We start from the raw sequence: 25739 nt of genomic DNA, 5'->3' as shown, positions 1-25739 counted from the left end.
CAGTCCCCTTTTTCAGCTCTGTCCTGGCCGGCCCTATTTTTTCACCAAAACTGGGCATTTGTCCCAGCTGTAAGGCAGAGCAGAGAGGCGGCTCAGCATTGCCCCTGCCCACCAGCAGGAAAGTAGGGAAATTTGCTGCTGGCAGGTAGTGCTGGCTTCAGAGCTGACCCCTTGGCGGCACAGAGCTGGAGAGGGGAAGGCGGGGGGAGGGAGAGGGTGTCAGTCTCAGCCAGGGGAGGTGCGGAGCTCAAGGGGTGGGGGAGAGATCAGCGTCAGCTGGGGGAGACGCAGAGCTGTGCGGGAGGGGTGAGAATCCCACAGCAGGGGAGGCATGGAGCTGGGGTAGGGGGAGAGATCAACTTCAGCCAGGGGAGGCATGGAGCTCAGGGGGGAGAAAGATCAGCCCCAGCTGTGGGCAGTGGGGTGGGGGTGGAGATTAGCCCCAGCTGTGGGCAGTGGGGTGGGGGTGGAGATTAGCCCCAGCTGTGGGCAGTGGGGTGGGGGTGGAGATTAGCCCCAGCTGTGGGCAGCACAGGACTGGAGGGGGGATTGAGCCAGTCATGGGCAGTCTGGAGCAGGGGGAGGGAGGGGTTGGGGGTCAGCCCCAATCCCGGGTAGCACAGGACTCAGGGGATAGGGGAGGGGTCAGCTCAGGGTGGGGGTTTGTCTCAGCCTCAGGTAGCACAGGGGAGGGGGGTCAGTCCCAGCTGCAGGCAACACGGGGCTGAGATGGGGACACCCAATCGTGAGCAGTGCAGAGCTGGGGTGGGGGGGGCAGCCTCGGCTGTGGGTGGCACAGAATGGGGGTGGGGCAGCCCCAGGAGGCATAGGGAGAGTGTGACTTGGGCCAGCTCTGCAAGCGGGGAAGAGGGGCACTCCGGCAAGCCCCTAGCCATCCAGTTTTTACTTTAAAAACGCTGAGATGAAAACCACATTACTTTCTCTAAACTCTAAAGAGAGCCTCTTCTCTTCCCACCCTCTGGTGGCGGCTTCTGTTACTGTGCCTGACCAGACAGGTTCTCTGGAGCAGCTCATGCTGCCCTCTCGCCCAGAGGGTCTGCGATTAACCCACATTAACCACACACATTAAAGGCCGTTAATTGATAGTCCAATAAATCATTCTATCATACACTACTAAAAAGCAGTGAGAAACTGCAGATTAGTAATTTTCAAAATTACTCACTCTGTGCTGTAGCTTGGCGCTAAAGGATCAAATTCCATTATCTCATAATAATGAGGTGTCTGTGAACTGCTCTTTGATACATCTGAAAGGAGGTGGGGGAAAAAGACAAATTAATACATATATTAAAGTAAGCAAATAACATGCTTGATGAGTGTTTGCTTTCTTTTGCATCTTGAATATACATAAGACAACAACTGATTATCCCCAATACATTTTCACGCTCTAAATATTAAACATATGCATACTTCTCAAAGTCATCACACAGAGCCCTGGACCATGTTAGTTTTTGCTGCTGATTTTTTGCTGTGATCCTTCAGATCCACTATGCAAGGTCCTTGTGGGACACTGGGAAAACAGATGCATAATGTGAAGGTTAGGTCTGAAGTGTAAAATGACTTTATTACCTGCTGGTGATGCGCCTGGTTTTGTCTCATTCAGTGATGAGGCATTAACAGGTTGGAGGTTTACGGTCTGCAAAGGCACTGGGTTTAAAACCGTGGCAAGCTAAGGAAATCAATCATAATAAAGTTAGTATGTAAGCAGGCAGTGCAAACAAAAAATTGTTTAAATTTGTATGCTGGTAGACAACCTTTTTATACTGTTTATTTCGTAAGGTGGCAAAAACAGACAGACAGTCTACAGATCAGGTCAGGCAGCACAAAACAATTATTGTTCTCCATGTGCAACTGCTAGAGCCAATATTTCTATTACTGTAGTGTACATCTGTATAATTTACTTGTATATATTCTATTCTGATACATTGAGCCAGAGGCTGTGAGATCTGCACATGGCTGTGAACTTGCTCTTTGACGGGGTGAAGGAGTGGGTGATGCCAGCCTCCCAAGATTTGTACTGCTTGCAAAGAATACAATGCAAGTTCTTATGTGATCATAGAAAGCCCTTCGTAATCTTGGCAAGAATCACATGACTAACTTTCTAACTGCCTCTCTCCTTATAACCCTGCTTTGCAGCTATGGTTGGTCAGGGTTGATCTCACCTCAGTCACTAGATTCAACCTAGCACAACATAGCCCTGATCTGTAGGTGCTGCTAGAATATAGATAATACAGCAAGTCTTTCTTGGACATGGTGAACTCCCATCCAAAGGGTCTGCTGAAGAACAGATGAGCAACCTCCTCTCTGGCTGTTTTCAGAGTTTGATGCAAAAGTCATTTATTTAATTTGACTTATTTGGGTCCCCAATCCCTTTGCTTTTATATCCAATCTTCTTTCCCTCCACCATGCACATTCCTCATATTAAGCAGAGAATGCATCCCTTTGTGGGGGGATATTTTGCCCATACACCGTTTATCCTACATTGTGTTTAGCTGGTTGGTTCTTTTCTTCAAAGTTGTTTTTATTTCATTTTTTTAAACTTACAGTGCCTAGATGGTCTGCAACAGGAAACTTATAGCTGGGTAAACACACTGAATAGTGGCTCTCTGACACAGCAATCTCAATGTGCAGTATACATCCATTATCTCAATACTACTCATACAGTAACGGCCTCGGCAAACTGCAGCGACCTAGCTGGTCGCAGCGAGCATCTCACACATAATCTTTCAGAACAGAACGTGTTGTATCAAGAATGGGATTGAGGCCTGCACATTGAGGTTTTTCCCTATTGCTTTGGAAAAGTGTTGTAGGAGGATCTTTTACTTCCATCTGGACAGCTAGCAGAACAAAAGAGAGGAGACCTCCGTTTTAACACTTGCCATGGAAGAATGTGATTCTGAGCACCCTTGTTACTCACGTTGTTATACAGATGACCATCAGGGATGCTTTGGCTTGTGCTTTGTGCTTCAGTTGCAAACCTAGATAATGATTAACACATAGAATGTCACTGAGAAACGAACTGAAGAACATGAACTTATATAATTAGATTTTTTTTTCTACCGCCTGTCACCTTGTGCCAGAGCTGAGATCACTAGGGTCACCGATAGGGGACAGCTGCCAGGATGGTCTCTGCAAGGTTTGGAACTTGCTCTCCTAGGTCCTAAGCTTTCTAGGGTATGTCTACACTACGAAATTAAGTCGAATTTATAGAAGTTGATTTTTTAGAAATCTATTTTATATAGTAAATTCTGTGTGTCCCCACTTAAGACCATTAAGACTATTAACTTGGAGGAGTGTATCCACAGTACTGAGGCTAGCGTCAACTTCTGGAGCATTGCACTGTGGTAGCTATCCCACAGTTCCTGCAGTCTCTGCCGCCTATTGGAATTCTGGGTTGAGATCCCAATGCCTGATGGACCAAAAACATTGTCACGGGTGGTTCTGGGTACGTCATCTGCCCCCCCATGAAAGCATTGGCAGATAATCATTTTGAGCCTTTTTTCCTGGGTTACTCGTGCAGACGCCATACAATGGTAAGCATGGAGCCCACTCAGCTCACCGTCACTGTACATCTCTTGGGTGCTGGCTGCCGTGGTGCTGCATGGCTACACAGCAGTAGCTCGTGCCTTTTGACAGCAGATGGTGCATTACGATTGGTAGCCATCATTGTCTCCTGGGTGCTCTTTTGGCCGACCTCGGTGAGGTCTGTCAGGGGCGCCTGGGCAGACATGGGTGCTCCTGGCAGACCTCGGTGAGGTCTGTCAGGGGCGCCTGGACATAAATGGGAGTGACTTCAGTCATTCTCTTTTTAAGTTTCGTCTCCTGGAGAGTCAGTCCTGCCTGCAGTTGTACGGCACCATCTTCTGGCAAGCAGCCAAGAGATGACGATGGCTAGCAGTCATACTGCACTGTCTGCTGCCAGCCTAAGATGTATAAGAGAGATGGAGTGGATTAAAACAAGAAAGAGACCAGATTTGTTTTGTATTCATTTGCTCCCTCCTCCCTTCCTCCCTCTGTGAAATCAACGGCCGACAATCACTTTGGCAAGGTCTGTCGGGGCACCTTGAAAAGTTTAATGGAGATTCAGTCCTGCCTGGAATAGTGGGGGGAGAGGTAGCTCATTGTTTTGAGCATTGGCCTGCTAAACCCAGGGTTTTGAGTTCAATCCTTGAGGGGGCCATTGTGTGTGACAGTTGTGTGTTTCTCCTTGATGCAGACCCACCCCCTTTGTTGATTTTAATTCCCTGTAAGCCATGTCGTAAGTCGACCCTCCCTTGGCCCTGCTGTGGGTCTCTGTTATAACCTCTGTCCTTCATGCCCTTAGAGAGTTTTTCAAATGTTTGCGCATTTTGTCTTTTGGAACAGAGTTCTGATAGCATGGATTCCTTCTCTCCATACAGCGATCAGATCCCGTACCTCCCATTTGGTCCATGCTGGAGCTCTTTTGCAAATCTAGGACTCGATTGTGGTCACCTATGCTGATGAGATCTACGCTCACCTGCAGATTGCCACACTGGCTAAACAGGAAATGAACTTTTGAATTTCATGGGCCTTTCCCTGTCTACCTGGCCAGTGCATCTGAGTTGAGAGCAACAGGGCCAGCTCTAGCAATTTCGCCGCCCCAAGCACGGCGGCATGCCGCGGGGGGCGCTCTGCCACTCGCCGGTCCCGCGGCTCCGGTGGACCTCCCGCAGGCGTTTCTGTGGAAGGTCTGATGTTCCCGTGGCTCCGGTGGAGCTGCTGCAAGCGTGTCTGCGGGAGGTCCACCGGAGCCGGGGGACCAGCTGGCCGTCCGCAGCCATGCCTGTGGCGGCTCCACCGGAACCGCCTCCCGCCCTCCCAGCAACCAGCAGAGTGCCTCCTGCAGTGTGCCACCCCAAGCACGTGCTTGGCACGTTGTGGCCTGGAGCCGGCCCTGGAGAGCGATGTCCAGAGTGGTCACAATGGAGCACTCTGGGATAGCTCCCAGAAGCCAATACCATCAAATTACGACCACCCTACCCCAAATTCGACTCAGCAAGGTCGATTTCAGCGTTAATCCCCTTGTCAGGGGAGAAGTACAGAAATCGATTTTAAGAGCCCTTTAAGTCGAAAAAACGACTTCGTCGTGTGGACGCGTGCAGGTTTAAATTGATGTAACACTGCTAAATTCGACCTAAATTCGTAGTGTAGACCAGAACTTAATTCATTGACCTGTAAGGCATTCTGCAAGGCTCATGTGTTTCTCCTGGACAATGAGGGTTGGGAGGACGGTTAGGAAATCTTAAATATACTTTTGGCTGTTGGGTTATTAAAATGTGTTAATTATTGGTCAAAGGGTATTACAAAAGCACCCTATTTTTAAAGTGTGACAGGATGCATCTAGAGCAAAAGATAGGCATTCCTGCTCTATTGAACAAGTGTGCAAATCATAAGTAGTTCCAAACATTCACAGATCCTTCCAAAAGTTTGTGGCAGAGCAGCAATATAAAGAACAAACATCTCTGAAAACATTATGCTACAGTTTCTTGGTAACATATTACTTACGAGGGCTGTTGAGCATTTGCTATAGCTAGTAAATCTAGCTGAGGGTAGAGCAAAGGATGGTGGATGCTTGCATCTGCAGCACTTGTAGATCTGCAATCTAAAATTCGAGCTGGTATTAAAACTTGCATAACTTATTTGACAAACAATTAAGTCTTTACTAGGTTATTATTTATCAACGGGTTTTTTTTTGGAGAGGTTATAAAACAGCAGTGAAGAAGTTGCAGTGTTGTGCAATTGCTTTGAAATACATACTGAAGATGCTGCTATTCAATTTAGACATATTATAGTTTTGCCTTTGAAGTGGTAAGAAATGTAGAGTTGAATTCAGAAATGCATTGTACTTCTGCCTGACATTTTAAATTGCCGGGCGGGGTGGAGGGGGGGAGGGGAAGAGGACCACCCGTTTCTTAGGCCATGGCTACACTTACAGTTCTGCAGCGCTGGTAGTTACAGCTGTGTTCGTACAGCTGTGTAGGGCCAGCGCTGCAGTGTGGCCACACTGACAGCTACCAGCGCTGCAGTGTGGCCACGTTTGCAGCATTTGCAGCGCTGTTGGGAGCGGTGCTTTATGGGCAGCTATCCCAGCATTCAAGTGGCTGCAACGTGCTTTTCAAAAGAGGGGGGTGGGGTGGAATGTGACAGGGAGCGTGGGAGAGACAGAGAGATTGGATTTTTGGAGCTGACACTGTTCTCAGCTCCCTGCCTTGCAAGTTCTAAGGACTGGAAGACACACAGTGCCTACCTTCAATCATTTTAAAAGTTCTGACCCCTTCCCCCACCACTCTCTCATTCACTAAATGCAAATTATGCACTCCTAAATAGCCGTCAGACCAGATAAGCATCTGCTCAACATGGACTTCCCCCTCCCCCTCTGCCGTGTGAGCGTGCTGTTTCTCTCTTCAAGCAAACAGCTGTGAACATTCCAAAGTAATTCCCCTGCCTGCCTCCGCTCGCTCAGCAAACAGGAGCTGTGTTTGTTTTTTAAATAAGCAGTTTGGCTGAACTCCGAGCTCCTCCTTTCTTCCAGTTTGTTGTGGACAGGAATTCTGGGATACCTCCTTATACCCCGGAGGTCAATAAAAGCGCTGGTGGGGTCCACACTTGCTGACCAGCGCTGGATCACCAGCGCTGGAATCGCTACACCCGAGGCTCGACCGGGTGTACAGCCAGCGCTGCAATCAGGGAGTTGCAGCACTGGCCGTGCTTTGCAAGTGTGGCCACATCCTAAGTTGCAGCGCTGTAACCCCCTCACCAGCGCTGCAACTCTCTAGTGTAGCCATGGCCTTATTCTAATAGGATAACAATACATTATTTACTCTGAGTTCTTACTTCTCCCAACCTAAGTAACAAGTTGCAGGTTTGAAGGGGCTCCTTGAACATCTTTAGGAAATTCAGAAAGGATAAGCATGCCTTTCCCTTCTGAAAATACAGAACAAGCCATTTGTACTAGTAAGAGCTGTTACGTAGGTGCATGGTTATATGGACATTCTTGGGCATGGATAACAGAGATTGCTTCCTTGTAAATTATTAATGATCCCCCACTTAATAACGAAGGAGGCAGATTATTTCAAAACACAACCTCTCACATCAGATTTTGGTACAAAGTACCTTAAGTATACAATTGTAAATCAGCTCTACTTTCCCTTAAAGGTTCAAATCAGAGCTCTCTCGTTTTCATTTGGATACACATTTGTCTCTTGCAAGGAATTTCTTGTTCTGGCCACAGTGGTTCTTTATTTTAGCAAAGAACACTACAAAGGAATAACACCGCTTTCACTGATTGTGAGCCATTCCAAAATGACATTCAGGAGACGTACACAAAAAAGCTCATCTTTATATGGTTTGTTATGGTAGTTCATTTACGCAACGTCAGATGTACGTGCCTGCAATAGTGTATTGTGTTGGGGCCAGTGTTCTGTTTGATACTGTGTACATTCACAAACTCTCTCATCAGGGCCTACGTTTTGCTTCCTTTCACATGTATTTGAAATTCATCTGAGGAAACACAGGACATGGCAGCAACAAGCAACACTTACTTTCTGAAATGTCTTCATTAGTTTTGAGGCCCCCTAGTCAGCATACTTTCATTTCCATCTGCATAGGCTCCAGCTCCACAAGGTTAGAAATATTTTATATCAAACTTCCTAATATTTCAGAGAAAATTCAAATATTTCACTCACTTAATTCTGAAAACTGAGGAGTCTCGGTGCCAGTTCCCCCCAATGCTGACACAGGAATTGAAGAACTTGAATTGACGTCAAGCAGATCACATGATGGAGCAGATGGTTGTTTGCTATAGATCTAAAAAGAAAAAAAAAAAAAAAAAGAGTATAAAAGTAAACTTAAGTTGCTGTTTTCACTTAATACAAACATTTAAAATCAGAATCTGAATATTATTGAGGAAAGGTGACCAGTAGAGCTGGTTGGGAATTTTTCTATGATCTTTTTGGTTTTTTTAAATGGCAGTTTATCAAAACCAAAACTGTTTGCAGGAATAAGTTGGTTTTGAATTTCCCCTTTTGAAAATTTTTGAAAAAGAAAAGTTCTTAAGTTGTCAAAACATCCCATTTCAACATTTGCAAAACTAAAAAGTGGCTCAAAATTTGTTTCAGAATTTAAATTAATTTATAGTATTTTAAAAAAAACCTGAAATGTTTCAATTGACCCAATCTTTTTTTTTTTAAAAAAAAAACACTTATTGACTTTATGTCCTAGACCAGTCCTTTGCACTCATGGTGGGACTAAGTATTATCTAGACCATCCCTGACAGGTGTTTGTATAAACTGCTCCTAAAATCTTCAGTGATGGAGATTCCACAACCTCCCTAGGCAATTTATTCCTGACACTCAGGAAGATTTTCCTAATGTCCAACCTGAACCTTCCTTGCTGCAATTTAAGCCCAGGTGTGTCTTAATACAGTTAAGAATGAAATCAGAAGGGAATTAACTATATCACATGTTTGATATAAAAAAGTGTTTTGTTAGCACTAGCGAAAACAAATTTATTTTAAACTTGGGGACTTGTGAATGAGCTACATGATCTGCAAACTGGATCATTCTGGACTATTAACCCATCCAACAGTCAGAAACTACAAATGGACTATCTGACTACAAATAGAAGCCAGTTATAGGAGTGTTTCATTGAAAAACCCAAATTGATTACTACCGTCCTGTAATAATTATGGACTATATTTCAGTCACAATGTAATCAGCCTCATGCAGGATGCAAAGGAAACGGAGTTAATTTTGGCTTTGTACAAGGGCCAACCTGGTTAATAAAATAGGAGCAGTGATGAGAGAAAAGTAGCCTTTAAAAATTCGTTTTCCAGCTTCATAAACGCCCCTAGAGACAATAAGTGAAAAATAAGACTATAGATGAAAAGAAATAAATCTCTTCACATCATGTGAGAGATTAGAATTGAATCTAGCACACAGCAATAGAAGTAATAAAACTGTATTTGAATAGATTTTCTCTCTTTTCCAGTTGTCCTTTCCTATTCTCCATGTTATATTTGAAGCTAATTTGATACTTGTGCTACAAAATGAGATTCTGGAAGTGGAACTCTTGCAAATTAATAGAGCAAGATTATCCTCTGTTGGAGACAGAATATTGAATCCAACAGAGGATAGCAAGCAAATAGAATTCCTTAGGTCACACAAGCACATTTGTTGCAACAAACAAGAGGAAAAGCTCTGGTTTATAAAATCTTAGCCAGATCCTTATCCTGAAGTTGATGGGATTTGTCCTTAACTACTCGCCTCTGCTTGCTCACGCTGGATTCGCTGATTCTCCAAGAAACGCACTCTGTTCCGAGAAAACCTGTTGGAAAGGGAACATTGTCAATAACTGAGTCTTAAACATCTCAGGTGCATCACTCAAAAAGAAAGGGGCATTCATAAAAATCCAGCAGTTACTGCAAAGGTCTGATTCTACAAAAGGATCTAGCAAAGTATTTAACAAGCCTCAGCCAAACGCACATACAGACACTAACATCCTCAGTAGGAATATTAGAACCAGAACCACAGCTCCGAGTCACTAGACATAAGGAAGAACTACTATGGTAGAGCTATCAAAACCACTAGAGCCATGGTTACACGCAGCAGGCCAGTAGACTACACACGCAGAGACCATTGTCCCTGACTTCACTGGGACTCTGCCCAGAATCTTTGTTGATAATCAGATACAGGAAATGCAATGTGACTTGCTTCAAAGCAGTCATACTGCCACTCAAATGTATGTTAACAGCTGCAACTAGTTAAAACATACCTATATAATGTTTAGCATCTCACACGCCGGTGTGTTCAAGGGCACACTGAAGATTTCCTATTCTAAATAATAAATCCTTATGTAGCAAATATTAACCAAGCCAGCAGAAACCACTGCAAATAACATGTATAGCAGCTTTGAGGTACAACGCACCTGCAGTCAGAAATGACAGTTAAATAAGTGTACAGTACTACTGCATGAGAATGCTAAAACAGTCTTTGATCAATTTCACACTCCCACGCGCAATTATTTGCCCTTTCAATCAACGGGTGAACTGTTTCACTGGGGATTTGTTGAGGCATACCCACAAGCTATTATTCATAATTCGGGGGAAGTTTCAGCTTTCCAAGAAAAATGTTAATCGTCCGTATTAAGAAGATTCTAGGTCAACGTTTGGATAAATAGAATTTACAGAAACCAAAAGGGAAACTCATTTGTATTTTACTAACATGACAAACTTCCTTAGATGAGAAATGAAAAACCCTCTTAAAAGAGTGAATTGTAAAACATAACCCGCAGCTGCAAACACGAAACTTACGAATCAAACTGAATGAAATATTGTGAAGAATAGCATGAAAGTTTGTGAGAAAGACACTGGGAAGATACAATGACAGTTTGGCTAAAGCATTTGGAAGAGGTTTGAGAGTCAAATAAAAAAAGGAAGGATGGGGCAAGATGGTCGTTGTTTACTGCATAGCCAGCCACTGGTTCCACTCGTTACAGCATCTGCGTGACAGAGATAAGACATTTGTGCAAAAACTAAACGCAAGTTATACACACTGAAGCATTTGCAAAAATGATAACACTCTCTGAAGGTTGGTTGTCTGGTGGGAAGGAGACACAAGGCTTGCAATGTAATTGGTCAGTTGTTGCTTCTAATGTGGTCATTCTTAGCCATAGTAACTAAGGCCAGGTCCAGACTAGAGCTTTAAATCGATTTTAAGAGCTCTAAATCGATTTAAAGCTGTAACCGTCCACACTACAAAGTGCATAAAATCGATTTTAAGGGTCCCTAAAATCGATTTTGGAACTCCATCAAAACGAGAGGAGTAACCCCAAAATCGATTTTTTAAAATCGATTTTATGATAGTGTGGACGGCCATCGAAGTTAATGGCCTCCGGGACGTATCCCACAGTGCTCTAGTGGCCGCTCTACACAGGTAAAGGTACTCTTCTGCTGGCCAGGTAAACAGGAAAAGCCCCGGGAAGTTTGAAATTCCATTTCCTGCTTGCACAGCGTGGAGCTCTCAGCAGCAGAGAGAAGAATGCAGTCTCCTGAAAATAGGAAAAGAGCTCCAGCATGGAGCACACAGGAGTTACTCGATCTGATAGCTGTATGGGGAGAAGAGTCAGTGCTTTCAGAACTGCGCTCGAGCAGACGAAATGAGAAAACCTTTGAAAAAATTTCTAATGCCATGCGGGAGAGGGGACATACCAGGGACTCGTTACAGTGCCGAGTGAAAGTGAAAGAGCTCAGACAGGCGTATCAGAAGACCAAAGCAGCAAAGGGCAGGTCAGGCTCTGCCCCCAAAACATGCCGGTTCTACGACGAGCTTAACGCAATATTGGGGAACAGCGCAACGACGAACCCCCCCTTGTCTGTTGATTCAGAGGTGGGCGTTGTGATTCCTGCAACTACGGAAGATTTATTTGATGGCGATGATCAGTATGATGAGGAACAAGAGGAGGAGGCTCCAGCAGAGAGCACAGAGCATTTTATCCCCCCAAACAGCCAGGATCTTTTCCTCACCCTTACTGAGGTTCCCTGCCAGCCATCTCAAGGCAGTACTCCAGAAAATGAAGCTGAGGGACCATCCTCTGGTGAGTGTAATTTTTTTTACTAAAAGCTTCAGTTTAATGTAAGCCTTTTTTACTGGGTGCTTCAAATCACTACCTGTACTTAGAGTCACTGACCAAGTAGATTAAAAACCTTTCCTAAAACAGTGACCCATGAGGTGGTTTTTAGAAAAGTCTCCATTGTTACAGGGCGGATTCATCCTGCTTGTTCGGGGACCGCGAGAGCAAACCGCGGGAAGCTACTGTTCTTCCCTGCTTTGCTCTCGCGTTCCCCGAACAAGCAGGGCTCCTTGCCTGCGGTTTGCTGGGTGGTTCGGGGAACGCGAGAGCAAACCGCGGGAAGCTACTCTTCTTCCCTGCTTTGCTCTCGCGTTCCCCGAACAAGCAGGGCTCCTTGCCTGCGGTTTGCTGGGTGGTTCGGGGAACGCGAGAGCAAACCAGGGAAGGAGAGTAGCTTGATTACCAGTACAATCTACTACAGGGATTACTAGCCATTATTAACTTACCATTTTCTCCGGACATGGTCTGTGTGCTCCCCTGACCTGCGTCTGAGCAGAACTCTCTGTCCTCAGCCACAAGCAATAAGTATTAAAGGAATCCTAAGGTGACCTTTTGGTAAAGTAAAATGTTCAAGGTTCGGTAACAGGCACAGGTCAGTGAGGGGAGAGACTGTATGCATGGTTGTGTGAAATGTGTCTCTTATGATTCTTTTATCACTCTTTCCAAACCCCACCCCCCCACACACAGCTGCACATTTCTCCAGCCTCCCTCTCGCTTCTCATCTACGTGGGGGGGGGTATCATAAGAAGACTGAGGAAAAGGAGGACGCGTGAGGACATGTTCACCGAAATTATGGCAGTAACCCGTACAGAGAGAGCTCAGCAGGGAGAATGGAAGCAATTGGTCGCAAAGTACAGGGAGGCTGCCAGTGAACGCGAAGACAGGAGGGACCAACGCGAAGACAGGAGGGACCAACGCGAAGACAGGAGGGACGCCAAAAATGATGTCAGGTGGCAGGAAGATCAGCGCTGGCGAGCAGCAACTCTGGATCTTCTTCGTGATCAGACTGACATCCTCCGCGATATGCTGCAAGAGCTCCGTGGTTTCAGAATGCCCCTACAGCCCGTGTATAACCTCCCTCAGTACTCACCCTGTCCCACACCTTCCAGAACCAGGCGTGTAAGAACGCGTGGGGGAAGGCTCTCTGCACCAGCCCCCTCCACCGCTGCGGACACTCCAACCAGAAGGCTTTCATTAGATTGAAAAGCCCTTTGTGTCCTGTTTTTTCCCTCCTCTAATGATCCAAACTTCTACCATGGCACCTTTGCCTATTTTTTACTCTCAGGTCATGCTATTAAGTCAGTGTGACTGTAGATTGGTAATGAACTAAAGCAAGCAGCTTTGGAAAGCTGCACGGAAGCTAGTTATCAGCATCAGGATTTGACAATTGGGGATATGGGCAATACAGGGAAAACAAAGAAAGCAGCCATACCGTAACCTGGTCCATGAGAATTCTTGTTCTGTCTTCTCTGATGCACTTTCTTCTTTCAAACCTCCCTCCCCCTTCCTCCAAACCTCCCTCGCTCCGTCCCCCATAGAACAATGAGTTATGAAATTTCATGCACAGTATTGTAACAACAAACATTATGCTTGATTGATGAAAGGGTCTGATTTTAAATAAAGAACACAATTCTTGTAACAAATAGTAGTAACTTTATTTTCAATAAAAAAGCAGTTAAGGAAGGTTGCAGGTACTGTGCCTAGCAGCAGACGGAAGCAGCTAATGGTGGAGGTAGGTAATAAATGGGAAATACAGAAGTATATGTTTTCCAATGGACAGCTCTTGCAAGTAACCTAAGCAAGCAATTGAGGAATGCTGCAGGCAAAGTATCTTGCAGCAGCAACACCGCATAGACGGGGAGGGCAGCAATCAATTGAAAGGAAAATCAGCATTCAAACTGTACCCTGGCCCATGAGGAAGCTACTTTTCAGTGCTTCTCTGATGCGCACAGCATCCTGGTGAGATCTTCTAATTGCCCTGGTGTCCGGCTGCGCATAATCAGCGGCCAGGTGGTTTACCTCAGTCTCCCACCCCGCTATAAAGGCCTCCCCTTTGCTCTCACAGAGATTGTGGAGCACACAGCAAGCAGCAATGACAAAGGGGATATTGGTTTGGCTAAGATCTGAGCGAGTAAGAAGCGTTCGCCATCTCGCCTTAAGCCTGCCAAATGCACATTCTACCACCATTCTGCACTTGCTCAGCCTGTAATTAAACAACTCCTGAGCACTGTCAAGGCTGCCTGTGTATGGCTTCATTAGCCAGGGCATCAAGGGGTAGGCTGGGTCCCCAAGGATAACAATAGGCATTTGGACATCTCCAACTGTTATTCTCTGATCAGGGAAGTAGGTCCCTTGCTGCAGCCGTTTAAACAGTGTAGTGCTCCTGAAGACACGTGCGTCGTGAACCCTTCCTGGCCATCCCACGTGGATGTTGGTGAAACGTCCCTTGTGATCCACCAGGGCTTGCAGAACCATCGAAAAGTACCCCTTGCGGTTAATGTACTGGGCACCCTGGTGTTCCGGTGCCAAAATAGGGATGTGGGTTCCATCTATGGCCCCCCGACAGTTAGGGAATCCCATTGCAGCAAAGCCATCCACAATGGCCTGCACGTTTCCCAGAGTCACAACCTTTCGAAGCAGCAGCTTAATGATTGCTTTGGATACTTCCAGCACAGCAGCCCCCACAGTAGATTTGCCCACTCCAAATTGATTACCGACTGACCGGTAGCTGTCTGGCGTTGCAAGCTTCCATATGGCTATTGCCACTCGCTTTTCCACTGTGAGGGCTGCTCTCATCCTGGTATTATGCCGCTTCAGGACAGGAGAAAGCGAGTCACAAAGTTCAAAGAAAGTGCTCTTACGCATGCGAAAGTTCCGCAGCCACTGCGAATCGTCCCACACCTGCAGGACTATGCGGTCCCACCAGTCAGTGCTTGTTTCCCGTGCCCAAAAGCGGCGCGGAACGGGTAGAACCTCACCCGTAACCGTCAGGAGCTCCAACGTGCAGGGGCCCGGGGAGTCAGAAAACTCGTTCTCCAGTTCGTCATCGCTGTCGTCCCCGCATTCAAGCATTCTCTCTTGCATTTCTGCATCATGGGTCAGCAGTGATAGAACGAGAATGCGTGAATTATTTACAGCATTCGCGATCAAGGACAAGAGCAGACCTGGATCCATGCTTGCTGCAAAATGGCGTTTCCCTCACTGCAGCCAGTAAAAACAGCGCGAACTGACTGTGTGCCGTTTACAGGAAGGGGGGGGGGCTGTACCCAGAACCACCCAGGACGGGGACTTTGATCCCATCATGCACTGGGCTAGTAACCCATAATTCCAAAGGGCAGGGACCCGTGCAGGAACTGTGGGATAGGTACCCAGAGTGCAACGCTCAGGGAAAAGATGGACGCCAGGGAACATGGACGCTCAACATCGATGTAAGTAGCCCTAGTGTGGACGCGCAAAATCGATTTTATAAAGCCTGCTTTATAAAATCGATTTTATTAACATCGATTTTACCCTGTAGTGTGGACGTGGGCTGAGATGTTGCCAAAGCAGTGGTCAGTGCAAAATACAGTCCGTAACCTTCCAGATGCCACTAATGCAACATTTTATTTTTTAAAATTGCAAAGCTTTCTGTTCATAATCCCTTATGGATAGGCCTAAAAGGAAACATACTAGGGGTGAGTATGTATTAATCATCCAGCTGTGTAATACATAACAGAATATTGGTTTCAACTGAGACAGATTGAAGGGATGCCATAATTGATCAGTGTAGAAATCACCATGTTTTTCCAAGTCAGTAAATCCACAGTGAAACAGAGACAAGTCTGCTCTGGCCTTTGGGACGGTGTTCTGCAGTGCTGTTATTTAGAAGTGGGTGTATTGAACAAGTTTGGAATCCTTGAATCTTTAAGTTAAATTATACAGGGATAAAAACATCTGAACCTGCCTGAGCCTTTTCTACACCGCAACTTCCACCAGGGCTGCCACCGATGGAGTTGCACCCAATGCAAATTACAGGTCTGGAAACTCCTAGTGTAGATGATGTTGCACAGGAGAACTGACTCCTCCTGATCATGAGAGATCCCACAGCATTCTTTGTGACAGCAGGAGTCTAAACCTGCTGCCCTGACTAAATGCCATTATAATCAATGAGCCAAGGAGGGCGAGGAGTATCTTTGATTGGACCAACTTCTGTTGGTGAGAGAGACAAGCTTTTGAGCTTACACAGAGCTCTTCTGTGCTCTAGGAAACTAACTCAGAGTGACACTAGTTTCTGCAACTGTAAACATAGGGACAACGATATTTACTGATTCACTTAATAGGTATTTCAGGTGGACGAATTAACGTCACCCATCTCTGCAGAATGCTTTGGTCCTCTGTTGAAAAAACACTGTATAAAAAAAAAGTAAGCTATTATGTAGTCTGAAAAATGTTCTGGCATTCTTCTGGATAGACTCAGTTAATGATAATAATAAAATAATAATAATAATACCAACAAACAACAACAACAATAATAATCCAAATTAAAACCAGAAAATCAAGAAATTTTGAAGTATTAACTAAGTGCAAGCCACATGATGCACATTAACTTCTATGTTATTATTTTGAACATATATATTGTTATTACGATAATTATTTGTATAGCAGTAGTGCTCTAGGAATGCCAATCATGAACCCATTGTGCTAGGGGCTGTACAAATACAGAACCAAACATATTCATGGCACTTTAATGAGAGTCCCAAAGCCAAAATTGTAAGCCAGACAGAGCCATTAAAGATGGGTTCTTGTTTTGTCTTTAACTCTCTCTTTCTCCCTCAAAAAACTAAGTCCATCATTTTACTTATTAATAGCTTTGCTTCATCGTACCCGCTGCTGACTGTCTATATGCTGTCATCCCTGCTACAACCAAAAGCTCACTGTGCAAATTCTCAGAGGTCAGGGTTATTTTCCAGAGGGAACACATTTTATTTGCATTTTCCTAAGACCCACTACAGGGACAGAACAGCAATACTGCACAGATTTAACAGCACCTAAAGCAGCTTTTAAGAGCCTCTCAGTTCATGCTATTAGCAGCTTCAGAGTTTCCACAAAAATTGCTCCTGTATCAGAAAGTCACACAATGGAAAAACAATCTTGTGATATACACCTGGAGCACACATTCCAAGTGTTAAAGCACTAAGGATTGTGGCATGAAGAGGTTAATCAAAGTTCTTCTGAAATAAACTGGAACTGACAGAAGGCAAACAAGAACAAGACATTAATTGGAGCTCTCCTCCCCTCCCTTACACCACTGTGTTCCTCTTCCCTTTCCTGGTCATTGCAACTCCTCTTTATTCTACTCTCCTTCTCCCAGATCACCCCACTGTCCTCTAATATGCCCCCCTTTGACAGTTCCTCAGCTGAGTGACTGAACAGAGTATGTGACAGGACAACATGTCTCCAAGGCCTGCCAGAAATGTGTGGTGTCCTGTGCAGTGTTAAATACGCGAGAAGTTGGTCTTCTTGATGACAATCTACTTCATAGCTGATGGATGAAGAAAAGTGTGGTCTCATCAGTGCACTCCACTCTGCCCAGCCCCAAAACCAAGGAGTTCAATGTTCCTTGAAAGGCTTAATTTTCCCTATGTGGGAAGCACAAGGCTTCAATTTGTTCCCCAACCCACATGGTGCTGTAGAATGGTTTTTAGAACATGGTCATCTTACCTCTGGTTAGGAAAGCCATCCATTCACAGCTAAGACTAATCCTGATATACCAGGATGATCTCTGTTATATGTTGCTTGCGAAATGCTGAAATTCTGGTATTTTCTAAGCCCTAGTTATCCCACTGATGAAATCAATAAGTAAATAAATGCAGATGTCAACATCACAAGCATCCAGGATTTCCTTGTGTGAAATAATACATATTTGTGCCTGCAGTGGGGGGTAGAATCACATGTTTGCTACTGTGGAGAGCCGCATGTGATCCTTTTAAGGAAGCAGGAACTCCACCCTTTGGCTGATGCCTGCAGTAAAACTGTCTGTCTTCCCTAGGAGCATGTGCACACTGCAGTTAAGCTCAGCATGTGGGTAACTAAAGGAACAAAGAGAGCTTATAATTGACTGAAGCCAAATCCACTGTATCCGAGTCCCATGCTAACGGAAGGACTCAGAGCCTGTTTCTTTCCTCATGCTTTATTATTCCCAGCTACGCCAGTACTTTGGTTTACCCTGCAAGCTGGTATTCTAGGGACCCTTCTACTAATTTTAACCTGTCTGCTGCTTCTCAAGTACCTGGAGAGACAAGATCAGCAGACAAATATAAGTACAACCAGGCCCGGCTCTAGGATTTTTGCTGCCCCAGGCAAAAAACGTTTGGCCGCCCCTCCTTTTTTTCATGCCCCCCTGCCTCTGGCCCTGCCCCAACACCACCCCTTCCAAACCCTTTCCCCAAATCCCCAGCCCCGACTCCTCACCTGGGCATGCCCCATTCCCCCCCCTTGCTTCCTGGGGGCCCCCCCAAACTCCCGCCCTAGCTCACCTCCACTCCGCCTGCTCCCCCAGGTGCGCCGCTGCTCCCTCTCGGGTGAGGGAGGGGGAGAAGCGGAACAGCAGCGCGTTCAGGGGAGCAGGTGGAGCGGAGGTAAGCTAGGGTGGGGGGGACGCAGGAAGTAACAGCGGGTAGAGGAACCGCTCCCCGCTCCAGCTCACCTTCGCTCCATCACCGCCGCCTCCCCCAAGCGGTCACTGCTTGGCTTCTCCTTCCTCCCAAACTTGCTGTGCGAAACACCAGTTTCCTGCGCAGCAAGCCTGGGAGGGAGGGAGGGAGAAGTGGAGTGATGACGGCGTGCTCAGGGGAGCAGGAGGAGGCGGAGTGGAGGCGAGCTGGGAGCACTTTTCCCCCATACCCCAGAGTCGGCACCTATGATGGCTGGCGCCAGACTGCCGCCCCCAGAAATGTGCCACCCCAAGCACCTGCTTGTTTTGCTGGTGCCTGGAGCCAGCCCTGAGTACAACACAAAAAGGAATGAGCTGTTCCTTCCTTGTTGATGGAGGATGCAATTCATCTCTCTGGAGACAGCCAGCACCAGTCATATGGACCATTTAAGCCCCTTAGAGCTCAAGGGGCACTTAAATGGCCCGTATGCCTCATGCTAGTCCTCTGCAGAAGGGTGAACTGCACCCTGAAAGAGCAGATTAAACTGTAACAGATATAAATTTCCTGCAATATCCTGGACAAACCTGAATTCAGTTATACCTAATTGGATTAAGTTTAAGTATCTTAGGAGTTTGCTGGAGAATTCACAGGGCAGGCAGGGAACTGTGCAACCTGGAAACAGTCTGGTCAGCAGGGAGAAAGATCATGTGTTTCCACCCAAGGGAAGGGATCACTGGGGAGCTGGATGCCTGAGAGTGGGTGCCCTTGCTGGACCCTGGAGGGGGAATGCAGGTGCAGCTTCCCTGCACCATGACATAAACATTATACCCGAGTTACATTTTTTTTTTAAAACAGATTTGGTCAGCCCAGTCAGGAGAACCTGTTACTGAAACCAAAGTGGAAAAGACAGGTTCAGGTTTCACTAATAAATTTACCTTTCATGGCCCAGGAGGACGTTATTCAGATCTTCATTCACTTGTATTAATTCAGCTAACACATCTTCATTCTGCACTGCCACCAGCAGTTCTACGATCCTCTCCTGCATCACCCGACATATCTTGTACAGTTTCTTTCCAGGAAAAAAACCAAAACCATCATCATTGTGGTTTCTCACACTTGTCAGTTTGGGAGGAGAATTATAAAAACTTTTGGGTGCGGGAGACACAAGGATAATGCATTGTCTAATTCACATGACCACATACAGTTTAAAGGGTGAGCCCCAAATCCCTTATATTTGATCCCCTACCACTTCCTACAAAATGCAGCTGATAATTGCTATCACCATGACCAGCACTCCTATACCCCAACTCATAACCCAGCCTTGTTTCTGGAAAGTCATCCTCCTCCACAGAGAAGTCACGTACTTTATAGTAACTGGAGGTGCCCGAGAGGTGTGGTCCCTAGTCATGTTCCACTGTGGGTATGGATGGATGCTATGTGCCTGGAGCCAGAGACTTTTGAAAGCAGTGTCCATTAGCCTGCACATCTGCCCTGGCTTACTCTGATTGAGGAGATAAGGGTGGGGCAGACAAATCGCCTTTCCAATTCCTTCCTCACTGCAAATCAGAGAAGATCTGAAGTGCAGTGGAAGGAGGTCAAGTATCAGGGGGTAGCCGTGTTAGCCTGTATCCACAAAAACAACAAGGAGTCCGGTGGCACCTTTTAGACTAAACAGATTTATTTGGGCATAAGCTTTCATGGGTAAAAAACCCACTTCTTCAGATGCAAGGGTTTTTTACCCACGAAAGCTTATGCCGAAATACATCTGTTAGTCTTTAAGGTGCCACCGGACTCCTTGTTGTTTTAGTGGAAGGAGGTCAAGGTAGTGGAATACAGATAGGGACTACACATCTCCAAGAACCTCCAGTTACTATAAGGCAAGTAACTCTCTTCTTTTTCAAGTGCTAGTCCCTATGAGTATTCCAATGTGGGTGACTGACCAGCACTACTTAAATAGGAGGAAGGTGTGAGGTCAAAGATGGCAGAGCTGTATGAAGGACTGCTATTCCAAAAGATGCAGCAGTAGAGGAGTCCTGTGCCAATACAGAGTGTCTCACAAACACGAGGACTGAGCTCTGTGTAGCTGTCTCACAAATATCAAGAAGAGGCACTCCTCGAAGTAGTACTGTAGACACTGCTTGCTCTATTGTGGAAAGATCAGCTGTCTAATCGTCTAGCAGAGCAAAACACAGCCTCAGATCCAGTTTGAGATTCTTTCAGAGGATATAACCAGACCTCTTCCAATATGGTGACCAGTAAGTCTATGGTATTTCCCACCTGTTTTCATTGTCTGCAGGTAAAAGGCTGCGGCTCATCAAACGTCCAGAGAATGGAACCTCCTTTCTTCTGAGGAGGGGTGAGGATTTGGGAAGAACACTGGTAAGTGGATAGACTGGTTCAGGTGAAACTCAGACGACTGTGGAGGTGAATTTAGTGTGTAAACACAATGAAATCTTGTCCTTATGCACTGCAATGTAAGGGGGATCTGCCATCAATACCCCAAACTCACCAGCCTTCCTGGTTGAGGTGGTGGCTACCAGGAATGCCACCTTCCTGGATAGGAGAGACATGGAGCAGGAGGCTAATAATTCAAAAGAAGGCCTAGTGAGAGAACGAGGTGCAAATCCCATTGAAGAGTAGGCTTCTTTATAGGTGCAAAAAATTCCGATTAGACCTTTCCAGAATTTGCTAGTCAGTGGGTGCGTGACGATTGAGTAGCTGTGAATAGGCAGATGGTATGCACTGATTGCTGCCATGTGGACCCGTAAGGAACTGAGAGCAAGCCTGCTGTCTTCAAGGAAAGAATATAATCCAGAATGAGAGGAATATCTGTGGCTTCTGGAGAAATACGCCTTTGATGCACCCAAACAGAGAAAGGTTTACACTTGGCTAGATAACATCTCCTAGTGAACTCCTTCCTACTATAGAAGGGATGTTCTATACAGTTTCAGAACACAATTGCTCTAAGGATAAAACTAAGCTCTGAGATGAAGTGCCCGTGGGTTGGGATGCCTGATTTTGCCGCTTCTTTGAGTCAGGAGATTGGGAAATGTAGGAATAATGATTGGTGTTCGAGATGACAAGCATAGGAAGTTTAGGAACCTAAACTGTCTGGGCCAGTTGAGGCATTGAGAATAACGCGTGCCAAATCTTGCACAAGACTCGAGGTAAGGGTGGTAGTGGAGGGAAGGCATAGTTCAGATGATCTGACCATGGAAGAAGTAGAGTGTTGCTCTGTGAGTGGTGACCCAGGGCTCCTCCAGAACAGTACAAGTTGCATTTCTTGTCTGGGAGAAAAACAGGTCCTTAATGGGGCATTCTCCACAGAGCAAAAATATTGTTTACCAGTGTCATGAAGCTCCCACTCGTGATTGACCACAAAGTGGCTGCTGAGAGAGCCACTCTCAGCACATTCTGGTTTCCTGGGAGGTAGACGGCCAACAGGGTAATCTGATTGCTGACATACCAGTTCCACAGACTCAACGTTTCTGCACACAGGGGGACAGATCGCACTTCTCCCTGTTCGTTATGTAAGAGCTGATTGTGATGTTGTCTGACATAATGAAGGCATGGTGACCTTGAGTGAACAGGAGAAAGGTTTTGCAAGACCTTCAAACTGCTCGTGGCTCTTGATGTACATCCTGGACATTTGAGATGTCCAGGTGCCCTGCAATGTACCGCTGTCCACGTGGGCACCTCAACCTAACAGGGATGCATTGCCCGTAATCATCCTGTCTGTGCAGAAGCAAGAAAGGAAACGCAGATGCAAACCTGATGGGAATTCTTCCACCATGACAGGGCCGATATCACTTTGGTGGGAACAGTCACTATGGTGCTCATTGATTGCTGGTTTGGCGAGTACACCCTAACCCTAAGCCTCTAAGACTCTGGACATATTAAGTTCTCTTGGGCTGAGCAACTGCTCAGTTTAGGCTGGCCTGGATCTCACTTCTTCGAAGATCATTTAGAGGAAGACTTGGCCTCATGCTTATGAGAATGCTCACTGCTCTCCTAACAAGACTCCTTGAGGGATCTATGGGGGTAGACACCTTCGCTTCTGATTTGGAGGTGCACTCCTTACTAAGTCAGGCCAATGTATAATGGGGGGAGGATCCCCTGGCCTGGGTCAAGCTGTGGCCTCATGCACTTTTCCATTAGGCTTCCTAAGGCGAAGTTCCCACTCTTCCTAGGTACGGCTGGGGAACAAACAGCAGATACTGCACCTTCCTGGGATCCTTCTCAGCCAGCAACAATCACCCATGCTAACTGAAAAGGATCGCAGGCAGAAAGAATAATTTTTGAAGCCGAGTCCTGGGCATAGTCCAGTACTCAAACAGAGTCTGGAGGATTTTTTTTGTAACACCGGCCCATTTTTGCTCCAAAAGCGTGTGTACCCAACTACATTTCTGAGGATGGAATTCACCTTTGTTCAGAATTGAAGCACAAGGATGATGCAACACCATAAGTCCTAATCAAGTCCTGAAAACTGGGCTCTAATCAATGTATAGGGTCTCAGCCAGGACTTGCATTGCTGTACTTTGCCCATTGTTAAGTTTCAGTTCATCTGACTAGCCTGGATCTCTGGTGCCAGATAGTTAAAAAAAAAAAAATAAAAATCTCCTTTTAAGTCCTAAAGCATGCAACTCCTTCAGCAAAGGGTTCTGTTCTACACCAGTTTCAGTGAAACTATGACTGTACAAGGACACAGTCCCTTGAACTGAGTGACCTAGGCTGAGATGCAAAGAAAAGAACATATTTCATTCTTGTAAAAGCAACTCGCATTTGTTTCTCTAGCCACTTTGTGCTGTGATAAGTATCTCAGGGTGTTGCAGGAAGGAATAGAAAATACTGTCATAAAACACATATAAAAGGAATGAGCTTCTACTCACTTCTTCATAAATAGTGAAATTCACTCCCTGCCCCTACCCCAACCAATAATTTAACTATTTGAGTGCCAGCAGGCAGATCTGCTCGCACTTCCTCAGACTTTGTGATGGCATTCTTCCTTTTACAAAATATACTTCAAAACCATTACCAGAAATCGATTTAAAATAGGCAAAGACATTCTAATAATCCTTTGCAGGGGGTCTTTGCCCAAGGTTCTCAAAGAACTAATTAAATTAGACATCAGGGCCTCGATCATGGGCGCTGGCCAAACAGCTAAGTGGACGCAGTTCGAGAGGAGGATTCTATGAAGAAGTGACCTTTGAGCTTACTGGAGCCAGTCTAATGCTCACCCATCTGCCTCTGGCCTTGAAGGTCCATTGTAGCAGCTAGAGGGCAACAAGGCCCGGGTATGTCCCGACCTTATCTTCTTTCCTCGCAGTAACATGTATCACACCAGGGGTTAGGAAGGGAGCTGCCCGTTCTATGCCACACAAGGATTCCCCTGCACAGAGGAAATCTTCCACTGGCTGGTTAAACCAGAAGGAAGGCTACTTTGCAGTTCTAGGGCTGCAGAATTAAGGGTACATCTACACAGCAAGGAGAAACTCAAAGCAGCGAGTCTCAGAGCTGGGCTTATGGTCTTCATAGCCTAGGCATCAGAGCCTAAGCTCCAGTCCCAACCCAAATATCTAGACAACTATTTCTAGCACTGTAGGACAAGCCCTGATCTGCAAGCCTGGGCTCTGTGACGTGGATTTCTGCTTGCCTTATAGCAGTACCCCAAGCATCTAGCCAGCATTCCTGTGAGGCTGGGAAGTATTATAATATCCATTCTGCAGCTGGGTAAACTGAAGCACAAAGAGAGGTCATATTACTTGTTCAAGGTCATATGGTGAAACAGGAAGAGAATCCAGAAGGCCTGACTCTCACTGCCTTGCTGTATCCCTAGACCACACTCCACTCTCACTAAAACCACAGTGCAGATTGCTGTGTGTACAATAAGTGGGACTCGAGGCCTAAACCATTGCTGATAGAGTTTTGTAGTCCTCATACTTTAGAAGTGTCATAAACAGATAGTTAAGGGTTAATGTCTCTTTTACCTGTAAAGGGTTAAGAAGCTCAGTAAACCTGGCTGACACCTGACCAGAGGACCAATAGGGGGACAAGATACTTTCAAATCTTGGTGGAGGGAAGTCTTTTGTTTGTGCTCTTTGTTTTTGTTGTTGTTCGCTCTTGGGACTAAGAGGGACCAGACGTACATCCAGGCTCTCCAAATCTTTCTGAATCAGTCTCTCATGTTTCAGACTTGTAAGTAATTAGCCAGGCAAGGCGTTAGTCTTATTTTTGTTTCCTCAATTTGTAAATGTTTCTTTTTGCTTTTACCTCCATTTGCTGTAACTTTGAACCTAAGGCTGGGGAGGGGCCTTCTGGTCTATGGGAATCTGATTACCCTGTAAAGCATTTTCCATCCTGATTTTACAGAGATAGCTTTTCTTTTTAAGGAAGAAAAAGTAAAAATTTTCTTTTTAAGAACCTGATTGATTTTTCCTTGTTTTAAGATCCAAGGGGATTGGATCTGGACTCACCAGGGATTGGTGGGGGAAAGGAGGGGGGATAATTAATTTCCGCTTGATTTAAGATCCAAGGGGATTGGATCTGGACTCACCAGGGATTGGTGGGGGAAAGGAGGGGGATGATAAATTTCTCCTTGTTTTAAGATCCAAGGGGATTGGATCTGGACTCACCAGGGACTGGTGGGGGAAAGGAGGGGGATGATAAATTTCTCCTTGTTTTAAGATCCAAGGGGATTGGATATGGACTCACCAGGGACTGGTGGGGGAAAAGAGGGGGCATAATTAATTTCCGCTTGTTTTAAGATCCAAGGGGATTGGATCTGGACTCACCAGGGATTGGTGAGGGAAAGGAGGGGGATGATAAATTTCCGCTTGATTTAAGATCCAAGGGGATTGGATCTGGACTCACCAGGGATTGGTGGGGGAAAGGAGGGGGATGATAAATTTCTCCTTGTTTTAAGATCCAAGGGGATTGGATCTGGACTCACCAGGGACTGGTGGGGGAAAGGAGGGGGATGATAAATTTCTCCTTGTTTTAAGATCCAAGGGGATTGGATATGGACTCACCAGGGACTGGTGGGGGAAAAGAGGGGGCATAATTAATTTCCGCTTGTTTTAAGATCCAAGGGGATTGGATCTGGACTCACCAGGGATTAGTGAGGGAAAGGAGGGGGATGATAAATTTCTCCTTGTTTTAAGATCCAAGGGGTTTGGATCTGTGTTCACCAGGGAATTGGTGAAGTCCTTCAAGGCAACCCAGGGAGGGGATGAAGTTTTGGGGGAACAGAGAGTGCCCCAGACACTGGAATTCTGGGTGGTGGCAGTATACGAGAGCTAAGCTAGTAATTAGGCTTAGAAGTGTCCATGCAGGTCCTCACATCTGTACCCTAAAGTTCAGAGTGGGGCAAGAAACCTTGACAAGTAGGCTATCCAACTGTCTTTCCGTTTGCTTTGTTTTCCCTTAAGATGAGTGAAGAAC

At 45.8% G+C, this 25739-nt stretch overlaps 1 protein-coding gene across 2 annotated transcripts in view; it reads right to left on the bottom strand.

Annotated features, from left to right (window-relative positions):
* The window catches only part of TOM1L1 (target of myb1 like 1 membrane trafficking protein), a 45661-nt gene that overhangs the window by 3095 nt on the left and 16827 nt on the right, over positions 1–25739 (bottom strand). For both annotated transcript variants that reach the window (XM_050920124.1, XM_050920123.1), the window contains exons 8-14: positions 19235–19368; positions 9303–9363; positions 7725–7845; positions 5545–5641; positions 2936–2996; positions 1588–1687; positions 1184–1265 (exon numbers count right to left, since the gene is read on the bottom strand). In XM_050920124.1, coding sequence (XP_050776081.1) covers positions 1184–1265; positions 1588–1687; positions 2936–2996; positions 5545–5641; positions 7725–7845; positions 9303–9363; positions 19235–19368 — 656 coding nt within the window. The remainder of the gene's footprint in view (positions 1–1183; positions 1266–1587; positions 1688–2935; positions 2997–5544; positions 5642–7724; positions 7846–9302; positions 9364–19234; positions 19369–25739) is intronic.

Source organism: Gopherus flavomarginatus, chromosome 12 (assembly GCF_025201925.1).
Source record: "Gopherus flavomarginatus isolate rGopFla2 chromosome 12, rGopFla2.mat.asm, whole genome shotgun sequence".
Taxonomy (NCBI): Eukaryota; Metazoa; Chordata; order Testudines; family Testudinidae; genus Gopherus; species Gopherus flavomarginatus.
This window is presented reverse-complemented; position numbering and strand designations above follow the sequence as displayed.